The 21,401-nt window shown below is 47.8% G+C and overlaps 2 protein-coding genes across 2 annotated transcripts; one reads left to right on the forward strand and one right to left on the reverse strand.

Annotated features, from left to right (window-relative positions):
- The first annotated feature begins 95 nt into the window (after nt 1-95).
- Nucleotides 96-3,789, forward strand: RPA3 (replication protein A3). Its single transcript, XM_077268119.1, has 4 exons — nt 96-260; nt 474-548; nt 2,069-2,177; nt 3,592-3,789. The coding sequence occupies exons 1-4, from the start codon at nt 162-164 to the stop codon at nt 3,672-3,674; spliced, it is 366 nt and encodes a 121-aa protein (XP_077124234.1). The 5' UTR covers nt 96-161; the 3' UTR covers nt 3,675-3,789.
- A 4,953-nt stretch (nt 3,790-8,742) lies between these two features.
- MIOS (meiosis regulator for oocyte development) lies at nt 8,743-21,401 on the reverse strand. Its single transcript, XM_077268123.1, has 11 exons — nt 21,256-21,401; nt 18,398-19,717; nt 17,521-17,619; nt 16,572-16,829; nt 16,292-16,461; nt 16,049-16,114; nt 15,695-15,853; nt 13,711-13,863; nt 10,657-10,861; nt 10,236-10,365; nt 8,743-9,269 (listed from the first exon to the last, which is right to left on the reverse strand). Exons 2-11 carry the CDS (start codon nt 19,695-19,697, stop codon nt 9,173-9,175), a joined length of 2,637 nt encoding a protein of 878 aa, XP_077124238.1. The 5' UTR covers nt 19,698-19,717; nt 21,256-21,401; the 3' UTR covers nt 8,743-9,172.

Genomic DNA, 21,401 nt, shown 5'->3' on the forward strand with positions numbered 1-21,401 from the left:
ACCGTCTCTTCTTGATTGGCTGAGCAAACCGAAAGTTTGGTACTGATTGGTTGGAGACGGTGTCAAAGTGCGCGGTGGATTGCGTTCTTAATTGGTCGGCGGGTAGCACGTGGTGTCCTCAGTAGTTTCCCGCCTGTAGAAGAAGAGCCCGGAGTGAGAACATGGGGGATGTGAGCGACGCGCCGCGGGTGCGGATCAACACCAGCATGCTGGCCCAGTACATAGGGAAGCCGGTGTGCTTCGTGGGCCGGGTGGAGAAGGTAACGGCGCCGAGTAGCCTCATTACCGCTCCCCCTAGGACTACAAGGCCCAGCATGGCCTGATGCTCCTGCAGCAGCTCTGGGAATGTAGGACTCCAGTGTGGCCTGAGACCCCCTTGTGCCAGTGTTGGCTCTTTTGCCCTTTTGTCCTCTTTCCTCCAATCCCCTGTTATTATATCCAGGATTCCTGCTGACGGCGTTTTCCTCTTCCAGGTTCACCCCACGGGGACATCATTCACCCTGTGTGACGGAGCCGGAAAGAACGCCACAGTGGAGCTAGCGGAACCGGTCAGTGGCTGCCAGAGAGGACCATGGAAAGGGCGTAGGAAGGGCCACTTGTTGTTTTTTTAAATTATATTTTACCATTTCACAATCTGTAATCTTGCAATTTTCACTCTTAAGCCTAATGCTAGATCCTCACTGCGTCCTGTACAACGACTGATCACACCTGTACATAACACAGCATTCACAACGTGATACCACAGCTCACCTCCTCCTCCTCCTGTATGACTGATAACACCTCTATATACAGTAGATAACACAGGATCCAGCATTCACAATAGGTGATGTCACAGCTCACCTCCTCCTCCTGTATGACTGATAACACCTCTATATACAGTAGATAACACAGGATCCACCATTCACAATAGGTGATATCACAGCTCACCTCCTCCTCCTGTACAATGACTGATAACACCTCTATATACAGTAGATAACACAGGATCCACCATTCACAATAGGTGATGTCACAGCTCACCTCCTGTACAATGACTGATAACACCTCTATATACAGTAGATAACACAGGATCCACCATTCACAATAGGTGATATCACAGCTCACCTCCTCCTCCTCCTGTATGACTGATAACACCTCTATATACAGTAGATAACACATGACCCACCATTCACAATAGGTGATGTCACAGCTCACCTCCTCCTCCTGTATAATAACTAATAACACCTCTATATACAGTAGATAGCACAGGATCCACCATTCACAGGTGATATCACAGCTCACCTCCTCCTCCTCCTGTATGACTGATAACACCTCTATATACAGTAGATAACACAGGACCCACCATTCACAATAGGTGATGTCACAGCTCACCTCCTCCTGTACAATGACTGATAACACCTCTATATACAGTAGATAACACAGGACCCACCATTCACAATAGGTGATGTCACAGCTCACCTCCTCCTCCTGTACAATGACTGATAACACCTCTATTTACAGAACATAACACAACACAGGATCCACCATTCACTATTGGTGATGTCACAGCTCACCTCCTGTACCACATTAGCGCATGCTCAGATAACACTTCTATAGACTGATATTGGGTGTATTGCTGCCCATGTTCTTCTGAAGAACAGGAAGTTGGAGTCTAGCATTAAACTTAGTAACCGATGTGATGGCTGCCATATTGTTTTTATTACATTTTTTTTTGTGATCTGAAATAAAATCTGAATTAAGGAATGGTTAATTTTCTGATGACACATTGTATTTAAAGACCTAGTACGGTTTCAGCAATTTTTTTTTTCCTGTTCCTAATGGTGCTAGAGATCTCTGCTTGTTGTCATTATATTGAGCCTGATTTCCTGTGCCCCTCGTGTGATGGCCGCGCTGATCCGCAGCCTGTTACCGTGCTTGTCTGATCCTTACAGCATGGGGGTTTACTCTCTGAAAGTATCGATTTCCAGTCCATGATTGCAAGCAGAGGTTATATGACCCGTGACCACTTTTTTTTTTTTAGTTTCCTGGTGATCATTCACCTCCAGTCGTCTCCTTTTGTTTTCTTTCTCAGCTCGATGAAGAATTATCCGGAGTGGTTGAAGTTGTCGGCAAAGTTACCCCGAAAGCCACAATCCTGGGGGTGTCGTATGTCCCTTTCAGAGAAGACGTGGCTTCTTTTGGTGAGAACAAGGGTCTTTACAGAAACCAAAATAATTTCTTTATGCACTGAGACGCTGCACCGGCCGTGACAATATTTAGTCCCTGCGGTTCTGTGCGCCCTTTGTGGTCCTCTGCAGAATCATTCTTGGGATCAATGGGGTCCCAAAGGTTGAAACCCAGGAGGGGGTGGGGGATGGGGCTGTCAACCTTTACACATACTTTATTTTATTTTTAAATCTTAACTGCATATATTTAGGCCTAAAAAAAGGCCACCTCTTGGTTTTTATATGCTTTTTGTCTCCTTGTACTTTGTGTTCTGTGGTCCTAAATCAGCAGAGGGGAGCTCGGAAAAAGACAGATAAAAGCGAAAAAAAACTCTCAATCTGCTGGATCTCGCTGACTGATACTCTATTAATTCATTCTGCAGCCGAAAATTGCCGGTGTAAACACACAGCGCATACAGAATGCACACACTTAATGTTATTTTAATGGAACCCAGTTATAAAAATATTTAGCCTTAAGCACATTTATTAACATTTTTGTTTTTACTCACTTATACAGCGCCATTAATTTCGCAGCGCTTTACCGACATTATCATCGCTGTCCCCATCGGGGCTCACAGTCTACATTCCCTATCAGTATGTCTTTGGAATGTGGGAGGAAAACGGAGAACCTGGAGGAAACCCAGACACATGGGGAGAACGTACAAACTAAAAGAAACACTCATTAACACTTGTAGCCTGTATGCATGTACTCACCGAGCATTCTCCCTTGATTTTCCTCTGCTCCTCTTGAGTCAAGGGACTGATTTTCCATCTCTCTGGGTCAGTGTGCCGTCAGCTGCCTGCATAACATGGCCGACGATCGCAGTGCATGGTCTCTCCATCACCCAGTCCGTGCATCGCGATGCGATAATCGCCCATGTTATTTGGCCATCCGATCGCGCCCTTACACTGGGGTCTATGTGGGAGCTGGATACTGCTCTTACAATGCAGGTCTATGCAGTGTCAGAATGAGGCAACTTGTGGGTCACACAGAGCTGTGATCCTCAGAATCTGATATCAGTCTCGTGCCTCAGAAGGGGCCGATTGGTGGGTATATGTATACACCTACACTAAGCTTAATGTTATTCCATTTAATGGACTCTGCCCTTATAAGGTGTGGGGGGCTGATGTCACAGGGTATCACGATGATGTCATGAGTGGGTGGCGCCTTCCTTCCTCGGTGCACACGCACGCTCCAGTCTTCTCTTTTTTGTGCTAATAGAGCAGAGCTGTCCGGGGGTAAATGATTGGTTGAGTTTGTGGACCTCCGTATACATCGCAGGGTCTGTCCTGACAGTGCAGACATCGATATTGACATTACATGTGTAATTGTAAGGACGCCGGTCACCGTGTGTAAACAGAACACTTTCTTCTTGTCCGTTTTCTCCAGATCTGAACCTTTACGATGAAGCTGTGAAGATAATTCATGAATTTCCTCAGTATTATCCCTTTGGACATAAAGGACTGGAATAAGCCTTTTCCTCTTCCGCTCGCTGGTAATCCGGGTTCTGCCACCGTCTGTTTCCAGCAGCGGCTCTGTAAATCTCATCTTCTCATTATAAATAGTTATTTTCTTTTTTTTTTTTAAGTTTCTGGTCTGTGTCTGTTTGTGAAGAACATGTATAATCTGTGGGAGCTGACACCCTGACATCTCCCAGGTTGTCGGTGCCACTTCCCCGTCTAGTACACCCATCCTAGTCAGCACGGATTCGCCATACCCGGCCGTCAGCATGGCAGTTACTTTAACACTGCTGTCAGTGATTGTCAGCAGCATGCAAATGGGGAGCAAAGAGGTAATCCCAATCTATACGCTTACAGCATCACCACACGATTTGTAACTACCGCAGTCCGGCGAGAGGTGGTCTGAGTAATGGCTACATCCACTACAAGGGACTGGATTTCCATTTGGGCCTTATTCTCCGGAAACATTATGGACTTATTATTGTTTTTTTTTTTTTTATCTAACCTCTGAATCTGAGCCTACATTATTGCCAGCAGATGATGGCTGTCATACAGCCTGGACCTCAGTCCAACAGCAGCAGCTGAGCTCTTATCACTAATGGCCACATGAGCCGATACCTGTGTAGTCCAGATCCTCCAGGATGGCACAAGCTCAAGAGCGCAGATGACAGGACGGGGGGGGGCAACAACGGGGTGTAGAAAGCCATCAACCCAAAAGCAGGACCAGTATCTCCTACTGTGTGTGATGGGGACTTGAAGGAGCATTGTATGTACACAGTGACTGCACCAGCAGAATAGTGAGTGCAGCTCTGGGGTATAATACAGGATGTAACTCAGGATCAGTAATGTAATGTACAGGTCCTTCTCAAAAAATTAGCATATAGTGTTAAATTTCATTATTTACCATAATGTAATGATTACAATTAAACTTTCATATATTATAGATTCATTATCCACCAACTGAAATTTGTCAGGTCTTTTATTGTTTTAATACTGATGATTTTGGCATACAACTCCTGAAAACCCCAAAAACCTGTCTCAATAAATTAGCATATCAAGAAAAGGTTCTCTAAACGACCTATTACCCTAATCTTCTGAATCAACTAATTAACTCTAAACACATGCAAAAGATACCTGAGGCTTTTAAAAACTCCCTGCCTGGTTCATTACTCAAAACCCCCATCATGGGTAAGACTAGCGACCTGACAGATGTCAAGAAGGCCATCATTGACACCCTCAAGCAAGAGGGTAAGACCCAGAAAGAAATTTCTCAACAAATAGGCTGTTCCCAGAGTGCTGTATCAAGGCACCTCAATGGTAAGTCTGTTGGAAGGAAACAATGTGGCAGAAAACGCTGTACAACGAGAAGAGGTGACCGGACCCTGAGGAAGATTGTGGAGAAGGACCGATTCCAGACCTTGGGGAACCTGAGGAAGCAGTGGACTGAGTCTGGTGTGGAAACATCCAGAGCCACCGTGCACAGGCGTGTGCAGGAAATGGGCTACAGGTGCCGCATTCCCCAGGTAAAGCCACTTTTGAACCATAAACAGAGGCAGAAGCGCCTGACCTGGGCTACAGAGAAGCAGCACTGGACTGTTGCTAAGTGGTCCCAAGTACTTTTTTCTGATTAAAGCAAATTTTGCATGTCATTCGGAAATCAAGGTGCCAGAGTCTGGAGGAAGACTGGGGAGAAGGAAATGCCAAAATGCCTGAAGTCCAGTGTCAAGTACCCACAGTCAGTGATGGTGTGGGGTGCCATGTCAGCTGCTGGTGTTGGTCCACTGTGTTTCATCAAGGGCAGGGTCAATGCAGCTAGCTATCAGGAGATTTTGGAGCACTTCATGCTTCCATCGGCTGAAATGCTTTATGGAGATGAAGATTTCATTTTTCAGCACGACCTGGCACCTGCTCACAGTGCCAAAACCACTGGTAAATGGTTTACTGACCATGGTATTACTGTGCTCAATTGGCCTGCCAACTCTCCTGACCTGAACCCCATAGAGAATCTGTGGGATATTGTGAAGAGAAAGTTGAGAGACGCAAGACCCAACACTCTGGATGAGCTTAAGGCCGGTTTCACACGTCAGTGGCTCCGGTACGTGAGGTGACAGTTTCCTCCCGTACCGGAGACACTGACACACGTAGACCCATAAAAATCAATGCATCTGTTCAGATGTCATTGATTTTGTGCGGACCGTGTGCGGACCGTGTCTCCGTGTGCCAAACACGGAGACATGTCAGTGTTCGTGGGAGCGCACGGATTACACGGACCCAATAGAGTCAATGGGTCCGTGTAAAACACGCACCTCACACGGACATTCTCCGTCTGGGGTCCGTGTGGCGTGCCGGAGACAGCGCTACAGTAAGCGCTGTCCCCCCCACATGGTGCTGAAGCCGCCATTCATATCTTCCCTGTAGCACCGTTTGCTACAGAGAAAATATGAATGATAGTGTTTAAAATAAAGATCCATGTGTCCGCCGCCCCCCCACCCCCTGTGCGCCCCCCCCGCTGGTCAGAAAATACTTATCCGGGTCCCCCGTCGGCTGTCGCTCCTTCCTGGTCTGGCCGCGCCTCCTACTGTATGCGGCCGATTACACTCATGAATATGTGGCTCCACCTCCAATAGGGGCGGAGCCGCCTATTCATGAGTGTAAATGAGCGGCCCCACGTGACCGCATACAGTAAGCCGCGGCCAGACCAGGAAGGAGCGACTGCCGACGGGGGATCCGGGTGAGTATTTTCTGACCAGCGGGGGGGGCGCACAGGGGGTGGGGGGGCGGCGGACACATGGATCTTTATTTTAAACACTATTCTTCATATTTTCCCTGCAGCAAACGTTGCTGCAGGGATGATATGAATCGCAGCTTCAGCACCATGCAGAGTGGGTACCACACGCTCCGTGTGGTACCCACTCGCCATACGGGCGGCACACGTGTGCCGCAGGTATGGCCTCCGTGAGTTCCCAGGCACACGGACACGGATAACTCCGGTACCGATTTATTCCGGTACCGGAATTATCTGGACGTGTGGGACAGCCCTAAGGCCGCTATTGAAGCATCCTGGGCCTCCATAACATCTCAGCAGTGTCACAGGCTGATTGCCTCCATGCCACGCCGCATTGAAGCAGTCATTTCTGCCAAAGGATTCCCGACCAAGTATTGAGTGCATAACTGAACATTATTATTTGATGGTTTTTTTGTTTGTTATTAAACACTTTTATTTGATTGGACGGGTGAAATATGCTAATTTATTGAGACAGGTTTTTTGGGATTTCAGGAGTTGTATGCCAAAATCATCAGTATTAAAACAATAAAAGACCTGACAAATTTCAGTTGGTGGATAATGAATCTATAATATATGAAAGTTTAATTGTAATCATTACATTATGGTAAATAATGAAATTTAACACTATATGCTAATTTTTTGAGAAGGACCTGTATGTACACAGTGACTGCACCAGCAGAATAGTGAGTGCAGCTCTGGGGTATAATACAGGATGTAACTCAGGATCAGCAATGTAATATATGCAGGGCCGTATTTAGGGTTTCTGCTGCCCTAGGCACTTTTAGTGCTGCCTCCCCCTTTGTTGAGTATGACACTATCGGCAGTGACTTTGGCTAGAATCGCTGATGTGAAAGTCGCCTTTTGCAGCAGATTCGGGCAGTTTTTCTGCATCTGCCGTGTAACAGATCACTTATGGCAACACTGCGTTCAGCCTCATTCATTCCCTAGGGGATTTGCGGCACTTGCTGTGATCTTGCAAATGCAGTACCATACCTCCCAACTTTTGAACGGAAAGAGGTATAAAGTTTGTGGCGCGGCAAATTTTAGGCCACGCCTCTGACCACACCCATTTCACAACTAGTCACACCCATTTAGCATTGCTGATCACACCGCTTCATATACAATAATAAACCAAAAAAAATATGGCCACACATGATGCTCAATACTGTATAATGCCCCCTCCCATCTTGTATGCATGGCTCATCCCCCCCCCCCCCCATCCTGTATGCATGGCTCATCTCCCTCCCATCCCATATGCATAGCTCATATTCCCCCCCCCCCTCCTGTATGCATGGCTCATAATTCCCCCCTCCTGTATGCATGGCTCATATTCCCCCCCCCTGTATGCATGGCTCATAATTCCCCCCTCCTGTATGCATGGCTCATAATTCCCCCCTCCTGTATGCATGGCTCATATTCCCCCCCCCCTGTATGCATGGCTCATATTCTCCTCCCCCCCCCCCCTCCTGTATGCATCGCTCATCTCTCCACCCCCCCTTCTCCCATCTTGTATGGCGCGGCTTACCGTCCTCCTTCATCCCCCCCGTCCCTCATACTCACCTGTCCCACGCCGCGCCCACATCCCTCTAGCTCTGTCCTGACTCCCGGCGCAGCACCTTCTCCCTGAGTGAGCGTTCATGTGGTACCGCTCATTAAGGTCATGAATATGCCCATATTCATGACCTTAATGAGCGGTACCACGTGACCGCTCACTCAGGACGCGGTACAGACGCTGAGACCAGGCATCGCTGGAGCAGGGTGAGTATCGTCTTCAAGGAGGGTGGGTGGTCGGGAGGTGACCCAGGACTTAAAAAAAAAAAAAAACCTTGCTCAGGTGCCGCCCCTCCGCATCGTCCCCGCCCTAGGCATGTGCCCTCAAGTGCCTAGTGGCAAATACGGCCCTTAGTGTATGTACACAGTGACTGCACCAGCAGAATAGTGAGTGCAGCTCTGGAGTATAATACGGGATGTAACTCAGGATCAGTAATGTAATTTATGTACACTGACTGCACCAGCAGAATAGTGAGTGCAGCTCTGGAGTATAATACAGGAGGTAACTCAGGATCAGTAATGTAATTTATGTACACTGACTGCACCAGCAGAATAGTGAGTGCAGCTCTGGAGTATAATACAGGAGGTAACTCAGGATCAGTAATGTATGTACACAGTGACTGCACCAGCAGAATAGTGAGTGCAGCTCTGAGGTAGAATACAGGATGTAACTCAGGATCAGTAATGTAATGTATGTACACAGTGACTGCACCAGCAGAATGATTGCAACACTGGAAAGTAATATTTACAGAAATAAGTAACTTTATATGTAAACTATGAGACAGTCTGGTGAGGGACAATCGCTTTAGAAACGTGGCAATACAGTTAAAGGAGGAATAACAGAACATGTCCAGCCGAATTGATAATAACTGGGGGAGAACAGTCTGATCCCCACGTTCGAGTGCTCAGGTCTATCACTTTATATACAAAAGGAACGATCCAGAAATCATAAAAATGTCCTTTTAAAATGTAATAAGAGTTTTTGCTCTATAAATCCCTCTCTGGAGAGAAGCGTCGTTCAGCAGATCCATCTGTTTGTATACAGATCCTCCGTGAGTATAACAGTGTGACCCGTCAGTCCTGTGAGCTGGACGTGGCTATGGTGCACGGGACGCCGAGTGTCTCCGCCGCTCGGCCAGGTCTTGTATGGTGGGGTCCTAGACAAGGATCGGACTTACGGCTGGGCAGTCTCTGCAGGAACCAGGTTGCCTGTCGTATCCAGCTGCATGCACTTACAGGAGCAGGCGGACACCGGGCACTCTGTGTGATCTCTGCAAAACAGGGACAAGGGCAATTAGTGCAGAAGAAAATGGCTGCAGACATTGCAATCCTGCTATGAAGACCCTGCAGCGGGCAGAAGACGTTGCTTGAGGTTACCAGTCTTCCTTTTTCAGATGGCTCCACCTTCGGCTGTTAAATCCTATTGTCACTGACAGCGCCATGTAAGACACCAGCCAGAAGGTGGCAATCCCTCCCATTGGTGCTCCTGTCACATGATCGCAGGGCGCCGATGGGTTGTCCTGATGGGTGGTGGTCTGCAGAAGACCCCATTCCTCGTCAATGTTAATCTGTGAACACCAGCTGATAGGAGATTGTGATTTCTGCTATACCTAGCATTGCTAAAGCCCTCCATGTATAGCACAAGTGATCGGACCATCGCTGCTTCAAGTGCCTTAAGAATATTTAAGTCAGTGAAAGTTTTTTTTTTATTATTATATTAAAACCCCACACCTTCGCACCATTGAAAATAAAACAATTGCAATTTTTTTTTGGGGGGGGTCGAATCAAAATATATAAACAATCCGATCGGTAAACTGTGTACCGATAAAAAAAACCTCAAAAATGCCAGAATTGTGTTTTTTAGCCACGACAACATTGCAATAAAATGCAATCAAAGCATCGTACCTGTTCCAAAATGGTCTCAATAGAAAATGTCAGTACAAGGTGCAAAGAGGAGTCCTCACTCAGCAATTTCACAGCAAATGGATTTTTTTTTCCAGTATGCTATATGGTAAAAAAAATCAATTGTGTGATTCAAAAGTGCAACTCGTCCTGCAAAAAAAGCCTAAAACAAAGCCTCACAAAGATTGATATTCCTACAGTGGGGAGTGAGTGAGCAGGAGGAGAACAAACGGGGCCAGGACGCCCTCTCACATCCTAACAAGGCACCACGTTCCCTTAGGATATGAGATGATGGGAATCGGTTAATGTTCTTTTTACCCTACTCCATTCCTTACTTGAACCAGCTCATCATGTGTCCGGCGTGACCACCGTGTCGACAGTTGTGACACCATGTGAACCAATTGTTGAACTGGGCCACCTTCTTCTCCTTGCTGAGGTCGACCTTCTCATCAGACTTTGATGCCCCTATGGAGAAACGGCTCAGAAGTTGAGAAAGGAAAAGTCGTATCGACACCATGCATCACTACATTCAGCAGCTTTGCCGAGGTAGATGGAAGAGTCGCTGAACGGAGCGATTGCCTGCAGCGGTGACACCACTGCAGCCATTACACTGAAGCTGGCACAGATCTGTTTTAATAAGACGTCAATTGCAAAGATTTTACAAAAAAACAGAAATTTTACTGATTTAAGAAGATGGGAAAATCCATCTAGAAAGTAAATCTAGAAAACGACTCTGGGTTAATCTGCGGAGATTACCTGGACAACTGGAGACGGGATTTCCCATGTTGATGAGGCAGAGGGCGCAGCGTGGAAGGGGCTTCCGGCAGCCGGGGCAGCTGGTGAACTTTGACTTGGTCGGTGACCCGCTGACTCCATACTGGCTGAATCCTCGGCCCTGGTGCGGTACGGAGGAGCAGCTATACGAGATGGATTTCCCGCAGAAATTACAGCTCACAAACACCTGCAAAAAAAAAAATAAAAAATTACATTTTCCACCCCAAGGAAAACAAAAAAATTTGTAGGCAATATTAGTTTATTCTTATTATTATTGATATAGCACCATTGATTCCATGGTGCTGTACATGAGAAGGGGTTACATACAAGTTACAGATAACACTTACAGTAAACTAACAATTACAGACTGATACAGAGGGGCGAGGACCCTGCCCTTGCGGGCTTTAATTCTACAGGATGGTGGGGAAGGAGAGAATAGGTTGGGGGTTGCAGGAGCTCCGGTGTTGGTGAGGCGGTAGCTTCGGTGGTGGTGAGGAGGCAGCGGGGTCAGTGCAGGCTGTAGGCTTTCCTGAAGAGATGGGTTTTCAGGTTCCGTCTGAAGGATCCGAATGTGGTTGATAGTTGGACATGTTGGGGCACAGAATTCCAGAGGATGGGGGATATTCGGGAGAAGTCTTGGAGACGATTGGGTGAAGAGCGAATAAGTGTGGAGGAGAGAAGGAGGTCTTGGGAGGACCGGAGATTACGTGAGGGAAGATATCGGGACATTAGTTCAGAGATATATGGAGGAGACAGGTTATGGATGGCTTTGTAGGTCAGTATTAGTAATTTGAACTGGATACGCTGAGGGAATGGGAGCCAGTGAAGAGATTTGCAGAGGGGGAAGCGGAGGAGTAGCGAGGAGAGAGATGGATTAGTCAGGCAGCAGAGATAAGGATGGACTGGAGAGTTGCAAGGGTGTTAGCAGGGAGGCCGCAGAAAAGGATGTTGCAGTAGTCGAGGCGGGAGATGATGAGGGCATGCACAAACATTTTAGTAGATTGACGGTTGAGGAAGGGACGGATTCTGGAGATATTTTGAGCTGAAGGCGACAGGAGGTGGAAAGAGCTTGGATGTGCGGTTTGAAGGACAGGGCAGAGTCAAGGGTTACTCAGAGGCAGCGGATTTTGGGGACAGGGGAAAGTGTGATTTCATTTATTTTGATAGATAGATCAGGTAGGGAAGATATGCGTTATGGAGGAAAGATAATTAGTTCAGATTTGTCCATATTGAGTTTGAGGAAGCGAGAGGAGAAGAAGGAGGATATGGCTGATAGACACTCTGGGATTCTGGACAGCAGAGCGGTGACGTCTGGGCCAGAGAGGTAGATCTGAGTGTCATCAGCATAGAGGTGGTACTGGAATCCATGTTACTTTATGAGCTGTCCCAGGCCGAGTGTATAGATTGAGAAGAGTAGGGGTCCTAGAACAGAGTCTTGGGGGCTCCAACAGAGAGAGGGTGGGATGAGGAGGGGGAGTGGGAGATAATGAATGTGTGGTTGGAAAGGTACGAGGAGATCCAGGATAGGACGAGGTCTTTGATGCCAAAGGAGGAGAGGATCTGTAGTAGGAGGCAGTGGTCAACTGTGTCGAAAGCAGAGGACAGGTGTAGAAGGAGGAGTACAGAGTACTGTCCGTTAGCTTTGGCGGTAATTAAGTCGTTAGTGATTTTGGTCAGGGCAGTCTCGGTTGAGTGATGGGGGCGGAAACCAGATTGTAGATTGTCAAAGAGCAAGTTAGATGAGAGGTGGGAGGAAAGTTCAGCATGGACGTGCTGCTCCAGGGAGTTTGGAAGCGAATGGGAGCAGCGATATTGGGCGATAGCTGGACATAGCAGTTGGATCGAGGGTTGGCTTTTTGAGGATAGGTGTGATTGTGGCATGTTTGAATGCAGAAGGGAAGGTGCCAGAAGTTAGTGATAGGTTGAACAGGTGGGTTAGGGATGGGATAAGAGTGGTGGTGAGGTTGGGGAGGAGGTGGGATGGGATGGGGTTGAGCGCACAGGTGGTGAGGTGCGATTTGGAGAGGAGACAGTTAAGCTCCGCTTCAGTGATGTTGAATAGGGATGTTATGGGGTTTGGGCATTGGTCTGGTATACAAAGGGGTTGCGGTGGTTGAACAATGAAGACTTGCCTTGTTTGGTCGATCTTATTTTTAAAGTGTGTGGCAAAGTCCTCAGCAGAGATGAGGGAGGTTGGAGGGGGCAGTGGGGGGCAGAGGAGGGAGTTAAAGGTTTTGAATAACTCTTTGGGGTTGTAGGATAGGGAAGATACGAGGGTTGTGAAGTAGGCCTGTTTAGCAGAGGTGAGAGCAGATTTGAATGCGAGTGTTGCTTGTTTGAATGCAGTGAAGTCGTCTTACGAATGTGTTTTCTTCCAACGCCGCTCCGCAACCCTGGACAGTTGCCGGAGCTTTTTAGTGGTGTTATTGTGCCAAGGTTGTCTATTGATACGTCGCACTCTGCCACGAACGAGAGGGGCAACCGTGTCAATAGCTGATGCGAGAATGGCATTGTAGAAAGCAGTGGCGGTGTCTGTCGTGGAGTGAGGATATGGATGCCAGTGGTAGGATGGAGTCAGAGAGTGTGTGGGTGTCTAGGTGTGCGAGGTTTCTGCGGGGGTGCGCATGTTATTGGACATGGGTGTCCGGTGAGCAGGACAGGGATGAGAAGGTGAGCAGATGGTGGTCGGATAGAGGGAGAGGGGAGGTGGTGAAGTTAGATAGAGAGCAGAGACGGGTGAAGACCAGGTCTAGTGTATGTCCATCTGTGTGGGTGGCTGCGGAGGACCACTGAGTAAGTCCAAAAGATGACTAAGGGACAGAAGTTTGGAGGCTGTTGACTGAAGGGTATCAGTGGGGATGTTGAAGTCACCCAGTTTGTTGCAATGTATCAGCGTAGGTAAATAATTCTATATCGGGACCCCGGATTTACAATCAGCCTATATTCCTGGGGGCTATAGCACGTCAGCAGACGATGTGCTCACGCGATCGGGTCTGTGATATCAACAAGATACGACCAACAGGGCAAGGCACCGACCTGCGCCAGAGGCTTGGAGCTGGGGTCCAGTTTACTGCGGTGGATATCGAACTCCGCTCTTTTATGCCAAAACCTCCAAGCGTCCAGCAAGTTCCTATAGTTTTCTATCCAGTACTGGACTCGCTCGTCCCTCAGCACATCTGATGGGGATCCCTATGGACCAAGGAAAAAGCAACAGGTAGGGTTAGAAAAGCAAAAACAAAAAAAAAGGAACATCCCACACAACTTCGCTGCTGCAAGTGAGTGCCATCTCATTACAAGTCTTCACTGCTTGTTCAGGATCTGCACAATTTGCCATTAGACACTAGTTATACATCAGGCTCATTTTACAAAGGCGGATGCTAACTGCGGCGTAAATGTTGGATAGATGAAAGCAGGTCTGTGGATTTATACAAGAGCTCCAAAAATTGTCAGACGAACATGCCAGCCACCTCTTCTAGATAGATGTCAATACCTGCATCAGTCGGACATTTCTGATACATCTGATTAATTCTCCATAAATGTCCGACGTGGGACACCCTATTAAATCAGAGTTCTGCACTAGGCAGGGGTGACTTATGCCCGGTAGGAATATCAACGTCTTGATACTACTTAGATCCTCCTGCATCATTCCACTAATGTTACAGAACAAAGTAATAAGTACGCACCACAAGTAACACATGACCTACATTAACGTCTATGGTGGTAAAATCCCGTGCGACTTGCAACGGTGTGCGGAAATCCGACAGGTTCGGATTCTATGTGATGTTTGTGGCGCAGTTGTATTGAGCCGCGGGTGATAAAATGAGGCGATCAATGCCATGAAACAAGTGACATGATCTTCATGACACATATCTACAGCCCCAACCTTAGTATGCTAAGTGTATGGAGTTACCTCCAGATGCCACCGTAGTTTAGGTCTGTGACATCTATAAAAAAAATTGATAATATAAATACAATTTTTTTTTGGTTGTGTTATGCATACATACTAGAGATGAGCGAACATGCTCAGAGAAGGTGTGATCGGAGAATTCATCTGCTAACAGAATGAATTCAGCGTGTTCGAATAGTATGTTCCTGCAGCGGATCAACAGCCACAACACATGCAGAGATGGCCAGTTAGGTTATCCCAGCCGTAGCGAGTCAAACATATTTTTCGAATATGCCCAAGACATGGATAGAACGCGAGTATGCTCAGATAACACCTTATCCGATCATGTTCGCTAATCACTGACACTTACCTTTTGCCACAGGTTGCATGGCACGTTGCCCCTGCCACAATAAGATTTTGCGTGCAAAATGTCTGATTTCACTTCTTATTGTAAGGCTAAGGACCCTCAGTGACGTGTCGCCATGAGCAATAAATCGGACAGGTCACAAAAGTAAAAATATTTTTTTGCAACCTGAATATCTGCTACTGGACAGGAGCAGATCAATAATGCACAGCGTCCAGGTCAGTAGTACCCGGCAGGTAGACCGGTGTCCCACGAGTCTCTTACCTTCCGGAGTCCCCGGATGCATTAGATTGGTCAAGGGCGGTGTGACGTGACACGCAGATGACGTCATGTCAGCCCTGGGACATTTAAGGGTCAAAAGCCGGGCCTGGGACGCTACAAAGTAAGTGATTCACGGGTCTCCCGTCCAGCCGCCAGGTATCACTGGACTGGAGGCCCGAGAATCGATCCGCTCATCTCTATTTGATACTAGTTTTCAGCTGCAATTTTGCAGGTAAGAAAAATAAAAAATAATAAAAAAAAAAAAAAAGTCAAATCGCAAACAAACTGTGTACACTTTAAAGTTTATGGCAATGTGACCCTTAAATTGAGCGAATTTGGATTTTTGGAATATTCGTATCACAACATTGGCTTAGATTGTGCGGTGATGCAGACGCCTCATAACAAGTCCGTCTGAATATTCACATGTCCCGACACCGCACTAATCCCAGATGCTCGACCGCTGTTCCCAATTTTACATAAAGTGTGCAGGACGCCAAGGTCCGTCTTACCTGCAGCATGCAGTAACTCGCAGTCTGTACGTCACCCGTTCTATCCACGTAACTCTCAATCAGGTCCACCCCGTCCTTCGACAGTCCGGTCAGGACGATGCCCTCGAGGTTCCCCACGTCCTTCATGTCCTGGGTCAGCTTGTCGATGTATTTAATTAACTGCAACAGCCAACGTGCCATTATAAAAAAAAGTTGCGCAGCACCAAAGAAAGCGCTCTACAGCAAGATCAAAGCCCTTTGGCTCAGCACGGATCTTTCACTGATGTGATTCCATAGGCGCCTCTAATACTGGTAGTATGGAAGTAATGGCTGGTTCACCCTCGGCCAGCATCAGTCGCCACCTCGATGTCTCACCTGAGCATCATTTAGGAACAAGCAGGCAAAGGCCACCCGATCCCTCACCGCCATAGCGCAATCAAACTGAAATAATGTAGAGATCGGGACAAGCGTTAGCGCATACGACAGACATCACTAACAGCCCCTCGTCTGAGACTGACCCTGAGCCCCGTTCACATCACATCTGACTGCACTAATCCTGACCGAGCTCATGGTATACAAGGAACGACAACGGCGCGGGGTCATCGCGACCCGACTTACCAGAACGGTGTCGTAGCAGCCGGGGTCGCTGGTGAGGAAGGCGAACATGACGGCAAGGTAAGGGTTACTCAGCTGGTTTCGGAGGGAGCTGCACATCTCTCTCCAGAGAGAATTCTTCTCGTCTGTATATCCGGACAGCGCCATCGCCACGACATTCAGATTCAGATCTCCTGCACAAAAAAAAATTAAAATGAAGTCATTACTAAGGCAGGTGTCTACATAGTAGATAAAGGAAAAAAAAAACGGTACGAGAGAGTGGATAGGATGAAAGCCCCCTGACCTTTCCCGGTGGACGCCCCCTTATTCAGGATCTGGATGGCGCGACGGATATCCAGGTTAAACAACGCGATGGCCGCTGCTCGCTCCCACTCTCCTTCCTGTTCCAACGAGGTCAGGAGCGGTCCGATGTCGGTGTCTGATCCCTTCTTTCTCCAGCCGCAAAGCTGCAGTGCCAAACTGCGCTCCTCGCTGAAGAAGTGGACCGCGTCCGCCTGCTGGTCAGAGCCGCTCCAGCTGCACCGGACGTTCTCCGCCGTTCCTAGGATGGGACACATACATGTATACTCGCTCATCACTAATCAGGACTCGCTCTCCTACTTCCCAACTTATTTAGCTTTTCAGTTCTGACAATTTGCAAGATCTCCGCTTGCTGTCTGTGACTGGGAACTTTCTTGTACATACCTAATAATTCCTAAAGCGAAATCAGAAGCTGACCTGCCTAGATCGGAAATCACAAGGGGAATAGCTCCATAAAGGCGCTAAACCGCAGCGATAGGCTGGGAGATTTCAGCTCCGAAGCATTTCAACCGGTAAAAGCAGCCAGCGTGCGTCTGAGGATTACCATAAGTGTCTTTACTTCTCACTTGTGAAACGTGAGCATGGCAGCCAAATACAAAAACCAACACATCACTACAGCAAGTGATTAGCTGCAGCGGTCACAGTGGAGGAAGCAGAGCCCCACATGGACAGATTAGGAAAGTGTGAATTCTTTTACTCAATTCTGCGCTGTGTCCGGACAATCCCTTCTTTAAGATGGGCCAGCAATGTACGATTGGTGGGGGTCCAACCTCAGAGACCCCCCATGGACCAGCAGTGGAAGTGGAGGCTTTATTAAAGAACCACACGTACGGAACACTTCACTCCACTGACCCTACATTGATGACCATTCTCAGTGATAAATCCCGCCGACCTTAAAGAGGAGACTTTGCACAGAGCAGAATCGTTCTTACCCAGCGACGACTTCACGATCGTTTTGATCCCGGCATAAACCAGCGATCCCTTGTTGCTTGTAGCTTTCTGGTCTATATCCTCGGCGTACTGCTTCATAAGTATATATACATGTATAGGAAAACAGCACAGCATCATGTGAATGGAGGAAACACGGCCGTAGTAGTGATCTGCAATCAGCGGCGAAACTCCAAAATCCTCCCCTAGAATCCTTCCAATTCAATTCTATAGGAGGAGTCGGAGCTTTTTATTTCCCTCCTGAATCTTTTTGCCAAATTTTCAGAGTAGAAATTGAGTACAAATCATAGTTTTTGAGATTTGGAGAGGTCTCCGCTCAGTTTCTGCTTCAAAAAACTCCATGTGAACGCACCCTTGCAAATTTTGAAAAATGCTTGGTGGATTCAAAAAAAAAAAAAAAAAAATGAAAGTGTGAGTCACTTCTTTGAAGTAGGTCCTGAAGGAAACCCCTCCAAAAAGGCAACGTCGAAGCAAAAGGCTGGAAAAACAAAACAAAACTCAGTTTCTAAAAGATTTTGCTTGAAAACCTTGGTTTGTGAAAATCTCAAACAACAGCGCACGCTAGAACTACATGGCAAGTGGTGGCATAGAACATTCCTGAGCGATTCGTCTGCTGTTGCCTTCAAGGGTTAAACGGACTTTGGTCAATAGGGCATCAGGAGGAAAGTGGGGTCAGGGGCATCAGGGCTACAGATATCTGCCCACCCTTGTGTAAAGATGTGGCGTCACTGGCCCCACTTGCCTCCCGAGGCGAAAGTGACCAAGGCCAGATTACCCCTTTAAAGACTCATGATGACGGCCAGACTAGACATTGCCCAACAGAACCCCAAAACGGATCTCGTTGACAACTTTGAAGGATATAGTGCAAAGTGTACCAGAGAGATTTGAGCTGAGGGTCTTCATTCCCGGCCAGCAGATGGTTCCTCCAGACCTGCTCCGTGTCCAGACCGTAGCGTGATAACGCCCTGAGCCTCATCTTGGTGGCGATGTCCCGTTCTAGAGAGCGGTCCTTCCCTTCCTCCGTACATTCGTAGAGCTGCCGGCTGCAGGCCCACATCAGCGACGTGGTCGGGCTCCAGGCCAGAGAAATGCGCTCGAACACTGTGAAATCAGACATGGTCCTGTTGGGGGTCACCACCACCATCCGATTCTGGCTTGTGGGATGCCATGCGAAAGAGGCGATGTAGTTATCGCACGGCTGGACGCTCCTCTCGATGATAGTGGGCTCCGTTTCCTCCCCGATGGGCGTAGGGGTGTGCTGCATATCGTACAGTCTGATAATATTACTGTCCCGGGTTAAGGTGGCGAGTAACCCCGTCCTCGTCGGGCACCAGGCTACTTTGCTCAGTGGTTTCGGCTGCTCGGTAAGAGTCAGGACCGGCTTTTCAAATTTCCTAAGGTCCCAGATGGCCACCTGTCCTTCGAAAAAAGAGGCCACCCTGTCGTGGAAGTGCGGGTCAACGGTCACCCCTTGCACCGCTTTGGTGTTTACGAACATCTTCTGGCTGTTGTTTCGCAGGTCGAATATGGTGAGGTTACGGTGCATACCAGCCAGGAGCAACTTCTGGTCCCTGGGAAGCCAGGAGAGGGACAGACAGGCGTCATTCTGGCCCAGTTCATACAGGGGCTTCGTCACCACCAAGCTCGACTCGTCACTGGTGGAAAGGCGAACCTTCTCTATGGGGACGGTGGCGTCGGGGGTGTACTTGCTGCTGATATCCCAGATCATTATGCAAAAGTCGGCCCTGTGCTTGTCCAAGCCGGCCGCCAGCCAATTACTGTCCAGGGGATTCCAGGCCAGGGTGTTGCACTGTCTGGCGTGTCTAGGGACAAACTCCTTCCCGATCAGATGTCGGCATTTAGATTTGTGGTCCTGGCCCAGACTGGTGAGGACCACCCTGCCGTTAGCCTGGCCAACGGCCAAGAGGCATTCGGGGTCGTATTTTGGATACCAAGCCACACATTTCATATAGGGGGTGTCGGAGTTTATGGCCAGGAGTGTGGCGGTGGTCTCCTCTGAGAGTCGTAACGATCCGGCCTTCAGCTCAGAATTGGAGTTAGCCCTGGACTCGATGTGATAGAGGATGAGCTCCGAGTCGCACACCACAAACCTGTCCACGTGGTGAGGGGCCCAGAGGATGTCCGGCTTGGACCCGCTCATTTCTTACAACTTAGCAAACTCTAAATGAAATAAAAAGGAAAAACATAAAATGTCAGAGGAGAAATAAACTAACAGCAGAATAGTGAGTGCAGCTCTAGAGTATAATACAGGAGGTAACTCAGGATCAGTAATGTAATGTATGTACACAGTGACTGCACCAGCAGAATAGTGAGTGCAGCTCTGGGGTATAATACAGGAGGTAACTCAGGATCAGTAATGTAATGTGTGTACACAGTGACTGCACCAGCAGAATAGTGAGTGCAGCTCTGGGGTATAATACAGGAGGTAACAAGGGACCAGTAATGTAATGTATGTACACAGTGACTGCACCAGCAGAATAGTGAGTGCAGCTCTGGGGTATAATACAGGAGGTAACTCAGGATCAGTAATGTAATGTGTGTACACAGTGACTGCACCAGCAGAATAGTGAGTGCAGCTCTGGAGTATAATACAGGAGGTAACTCAGGATCAGTAATGTAATGTATGTACACAGTGACTGCACCAGCAGAATAGTGAGTGCAGCTCTTGGGTATAATACAGGATGTAACTCAGGATCAGTAATGTAATGTATGTACACAGTGACCGCACCAGCAGAATAGTGAGTGCAGCTCTGGGGTATAATACAGGATGTAACTCAGGATCAGTAATGTAATGTATGTACAGAGTGACTGCACCAGCAGAATAGTGAGTGCAGCTCTTGGGTATAATACAGGAGGTAACTCAGGATCAGTAATGTAATGTATGTGCACAGTGACTGCACCAGCAGAATAGTGAGTGCAGCTCTGGAGTATAATACAGGATGTAACTCAGGATCAGTAATGTAATGTATGTACAGAGTGACTGCACCAGCAGAATAGTGAGTGCAGCTCTGGGGTATAATACAGGATGTAACTCAGGATCAGTAATGTAATGTACAGGTCCTTCTCAAAAAATTAGCATATAGTGTTAAATTTCATTATTTACCATAATGTAATGATTACAATTAAACTTTCATATATTATAGATTCATTATCCACCAACTGAAATTTGTCAGGTCTTTTATTGTTTTAATACTGATGATTTTGGCCTACAACTCCTGATAACCCAAAAAACCTGTCTCAATAAATTAGCATATCAAGAAAAGGTTCTCTAAACGACCTATTACCCTAATCTTCTGAATCAACTAATTAACTCTAAACACATGCAAAAGATACCTGAGGCTTTTAAAAACTCCCTGCCTGGTTCATTACTCAAAACCCCCATCATGGGTAACTCTTCTGCTTCCCAGCTGGAGGCATAGATTATTATTATTATGTATTATTATAGCTGGCTGTAGCTGGCTGGGGTGATCCCACCTCCCTGCCGCAGACCCTCCATGGCTCAGGGCTGGTGTGGTCCCGGTTACGGGTCACTGGTTGCATATAACGGCCACACGTGGAGTTACACTCAGACCAGAGGACCCTGCAGATGTGACACAGCCATTATGGAAGCTACTTTGAAACTACAATTCCCAGCATGCATTGCAGCCCGTGTATGCCGGGAGGTACAGCTGCCAACAGCCGCCTTGTCCGTGTGTTACCTTCCACAGGCTGCCGGCCAGTGCTCCACCGCCCCAGGAGCTGCACCGTCAGCGTCGCCGGCTACATACACAGGAGACCGCCCGGCAATTGACCCAACTACGGGGACGTTTGACGTCATCACGTCGACACGTCCGGGGTTATAGAG

The sequence above is a fragment of the Ranitomeya variabilis genome, chromosome 6 (genome assembly GCF_051348905.1).
Source record: "Ranitomeya variabilis isolate aRanVar5 chromosome 6, aRanVar5.hap1, whole genome shotgun sequence".
In the NCBI taxonomy this organism is placed as follows: Eukaryota; Metazoa; Chordata; class Amphibia; order Anura; family Dendrobatidae; genus Ranitomeya; species Ranitomeya variabilis.

Excerpts from the sequence above, each read along its gene's own strand:
- RPA3 (XM_077268119.1), top strand. The coding sequence starts at position 162 with ATGGGGGATGTGAGCGACGCGCCGCGGGTGCGGATCAACACCAGCATG. Across the intron at positions 261-473 it reads TCGTGGGCCGGGTGGAGAAG|GTTCACCCCACGGGGACATC; the intron begins GTAACGGCGCCG and ends TTCCTCTTCCAG. Across the intron at positions 549-2,068 it reads CAGTGGAGCTAGCGGAACCG|CTCGATGAAGAATTATCCGG; the intron begins GTCAGTGGCTGC and ends TTTCTTTCTCAG.
- MIOS (XM_077268123.1), bottom strand. The coding sequence starts at position 19,697 with ATGAGCGGGTCCAAGCCGGACATCCTCTGGGCCCCTCACCACGTGGAC. Across the intron at positions 13,864-15,694 it reads CGAGTTACTGCATGCTGCAG|GGATCCCCATCAGATGTGCT; the intron begins GTAAGACGGACC and ends CTTGGTCCATAG. Across the intron at positions 10,366-10,656 it reads TCCCGTCTCCAGTTGTCCAG|GGGCATCAAAGTCTGATGAG; the intron begins GTAATCTCCGCA and ends GTTTCTCCATAG.